Source organism: Drosophila willistoni, unplaced genomic scaffold (assembly GCF_018902025.1).
Source record: "Drosophila willistoni isolate 14030-0811.24 unplaced genomic scaffold, UCI_dwil_1.1 Seg145, whole genome shotgun sequence".
Classification (NCBI taxonomy): domain Eukaryota; kingdom Metazoa; phylum Arthropoda; class Insecta; order Diptera; family Drosophilidae; genus Drosophila; species Drosophila willistoni.
In genome coordinates, this window is record NW_025814103.1 from 463927 (window position 1) to 467334 (window position 3408).

The 3408-nt window shown below is 33.3% G+C and overlaps 1 protein-coding gene across 1 annotated transcript; it reads right to left on the reverse strand.

Moving 5' to 3' along the window:
* Positions 1-324: 324 nt before the first annotated feature.
* LOC124460867 (zinc finger BED domain-containing protein RICESLEEPER 2-like) lies at positions 325-2392 on the reverse strand. Its single transcript, XM_047012472.1, has 4 exons — positions 1391-2392; positions 1061-1327; positions 479-994; positions 325-373 (listed from the first exon to the last, which is right to left on the reverse strand). The coding sequence occupies exons 1-4, from the start codon at positions 2101-2103 to the stop codon at positions 325-327; spliced, it is 1545 nt and encodes a 514-aa protein (XP_046868428.1). The 5' UTR covers positions 2104-2392.
* Between the last annotated feature and the right edge of the window lie 1016 nt (positions 2393-3408).

Genomic DNA, 3408 nt, shown 5'->3' on the forward strand with positions numbered 1-3408 from the left:
CACTTAAAATAAAGTGAAGGGCTGAAAATGCTCGTTCTACAGATACCTGAGTTGCCGGTGTTGCTAGAACAACGTACGCGAGTGCACTCAAATGTGGCAACTTAAGTCTGAGATCATTAAAAAACTCCAAAACATTGGTGTTTAATGGTAAACGACCATATATTGAGTCAAAACTTTCAATGTCAGCATAAATTTTTAAAAGTTTTGCAGAGACATTGTCTTCTTTGATTTCTGTCACTGTCTGGACATCATCTAAATATGCCGACAAAAGTGTTTTCTCTTCAGCCGAGGATGCAATCGAAAAAGTTGAAGATAATGATACGTTCATATCTTCAGATGCAGGAACTTCAAGCGCTGGAACATTTTGTGCTGTCTGTAATAATAGAGCAATAATAATGTTAACATCTTTCTTTGATGTTAGTTTTGTATTACTTTTCCACGAAGACAATTTTAATTGTTAATACAAGTAACTACTAACATGAAACATAAATGACACAGGACAACAATTTTAACCATTCTGCAACTTACATTCTTTAACTCGAATAACCTATATGCAATTTTCTTTAAATTAAGCTTTGCCACCCTTTTCTGGTCATTACTCAATATGCAATTAACTCTTGGGTCCATGAAAATGGCAGCTAACAATGCTTCATTTTCTAAAAGTTTTAACTCTCTTATCTTAATCTGGGCCAACAGTTTCTTTTTTATGAAATTTGTACTTTTTTCGCATGCCAATTTAAGCTCCATCCAAATAATAAAAAACTCACTAAAAACTAGATTTTTATCTTGCAACTTTAAGGTAGCTTCATATGATTCCTTAAAGGCGTCAATATAAGACTCCATCCAGTCCCAATCTGCGTCAACATAAATGTAAGACTCGGTAGTCAGAAAGTCCTTTAAATCAACCAATTTTGTCATCATCAAATAAGTTGAATTCCATCTTGTTATGACGTCAAGCGATGGGATGTTTTTTTTGTGTTCGATTAATAAACGTCTGTACAGGTAACAAATATACAAAGATGTATTATATATATTTATGAAATAAATAAACATTACTTACCTATTAGTTTCTGTGCGCAGCATTTTGCATAATGTGCGACAAGAAGAAATTTTATCGTTAATTTCGTTGACCTTATTCACATCAGTTACACACAATTGCAAGGTGTGTGCTGCACATCTCACTAGGTGAATATTGGCCAACTCAATGGTGTCTAGCTCATTCATAACACTTTCACCTTGCGTATCGTCGTTAAAAAGACAGTCCTCTGTAGCATCGTTTAAAACTTGAACTGCTTTTATCATATTTCTTCCGTTGTCAGATGTTATACTGTATGGATAAATGTAATATTATTTTAAAACATACATATATTTTCTGTAATTCAAATTTTACCTGAAAATTTGTTCCACATTTATATCATAATCCATTAAAATATCTAAAATTTTCTGCTTTATGTATGCACCTGTGTGGGACTCCTCGAGTTGGATCATGCCTAACGTTTTTACAACAATTTCAGTTGTATAAAGGCTTGCATCGATTAACTGCAAATTTACACCTAAAATGGATTTATCCATTCTAGTGGCAACATCGATTTTGAGTGACACCAGTTTATCTTTAACTAAAGCTTTAATGTTTTCTTTAATTGAGTGCTCTTTGACTTTTACAAAATTTATAACATTGCGCGAAGTTATTGGGTTCATGCCTAGTGAACTATAAATTGGATTCATTATATCCATAAAGCCTTCACTGTCCAGAAAAAGAAAAGGTTTTCCATCCGTAGTCACTATTTTAATAATTGAAGAAATAATGGATTCTTCACTCGTGAGGTATGATATTTTTCTTTTTTTTACACTCTCTTGTACTTGGGAGTCCCCGCTCTTGCTCCACTCATTAAAAATGTCACCGTGTTTTATTGTCAAATGCCGTCTTAAATTTGTTAAATATGTCCCAGACATTTTAAAACCGCAAACATTACACATAGATTTATTTTCTTCGGCAATGAATCTAAAAAAATTATGAACTTTTTTAATTTCGTCTTTTCCCATTTTGCAAAAACTATAATGCTCCGCACACACTGACTTCACAAACGCAATTAACATGTACATATGTATCTTGCAAAGAAAAAGAACGCATCAATCGCGTGTGCGTACCCATACATACGCAAAAGACAATTTGCTTCATTTAACTCAAGAAATCGATCAGTGTTTGACTTGAGCGAAACGAAAACAGAAATAACTGTCTCGATCAGAGCGCGAGCGAGCTAAGTCAGTCGCGACAAAAACAATTTCTGTCTGAGTCTTTTTAATTGTGTCAGTAAAAGACACTTATTTGCAGACAATGGAAAAGTGTCAACAGTTATTTGCGAGCTATGAAATTTTAGTATATGGGTTCGGACCCGCGCGTCAGTTATGATTTTTTATACTTGTATTAATACATATATATATACTTTTTTTTTTATTTTTATTATTTTTTTATTTGAGCATTCCATGTATTGACAATTTCTCCTTTTTTCGCTTTCGTGTATATCCTTTCCAAAAACATTGCTCAATGAAGATGAAATGCCAGATTATCCTCCAGTTATTCATCTATGTCCCCACCAAGTTTCATTATGTGGTTTCATACAGTTTTCGAAAAAATTGCATTTTTACGAACCAACTATGATTTTCCCCATACAAAATGTGCCAAAAGATAGTTTTGGAAAATAGATAAAGGACTTAAGGAAATTAGCATCTGATTTGAACTCTTTTCCGCACCACCTTGAGGTAGAGTTCATGGCGCGTTTTTTTATTGTGGTTCCCCAGTAGACCTAGTCCACTTCTTCCACGCAAGGCGGATTTAATAGCTCTTCTTTTTTTTTAAAGTGGTGTCCACTAACACAAGTTGGTATAGATCTTTGTTTTTAACGTGGTTTCCACAATTAGGCATGCCCACAACTAAAATTTTAAGGTAAGTTTATACCTCACATAGCTTACAAATAAAATTTGTATCAGCTAAGGTATATAGGCTTTCCAAGCACTTACATTAGTGCAAAGAAACCCATTACATTTATTGCAACTAAAATAATTAGTCTTATATGTCCGGCCTGAGCAATGCAGGCATGTATTTAGTACTGCATCACTGCAGTTAATTAATTTATTAACCATCTGATTTCTGGAAACAGTTGCAGATGTTGAATTTTCAAGTGCCATACCCATGATATAGCATTTGGAATATTGTAGCATAAAAATGCCACAATGAAAGAATCTTTTTGGATATTATGAATCAACGGAACATGTTTAAAAGATTTAAGTAAATTCGATCCCCAAAGGGATCCAAAAAGGTGAATTCTAATTTTTCTTTATTCAGAAATAAAACATAGAAGTGATTCTCATAACAATGAGGAATTATTATTACTCCGAAAGATTTTAGGT

What these genes read in the sequence shown, in the direction of transcription:
- LOC124460867 (XM_047012472.1), bottom strand. Translation starts at nt 2,103, where the DNA reads ATGTACATGTTAATTGCGTTTGTGAAGTCAGTGTGTGCGGAGCATTAT. An exon ending in AATGTGGAACAAATTTTCAG is followed by an intron (nt 1,328 to 1,390) that starts GTAAAATTTGAA and finishes TTATCCATACAG; the next exon opens with TATAACATCTGACAACGGAA. An exon ending in CTGCGCACAGAAACTAATAG is followed by an intron (nt 995 to 1,060) that starts GTAAGTAATGTT and finishes TTACCTGTACAG; the next exon opens with ACGTTTATTAATCGAACACA.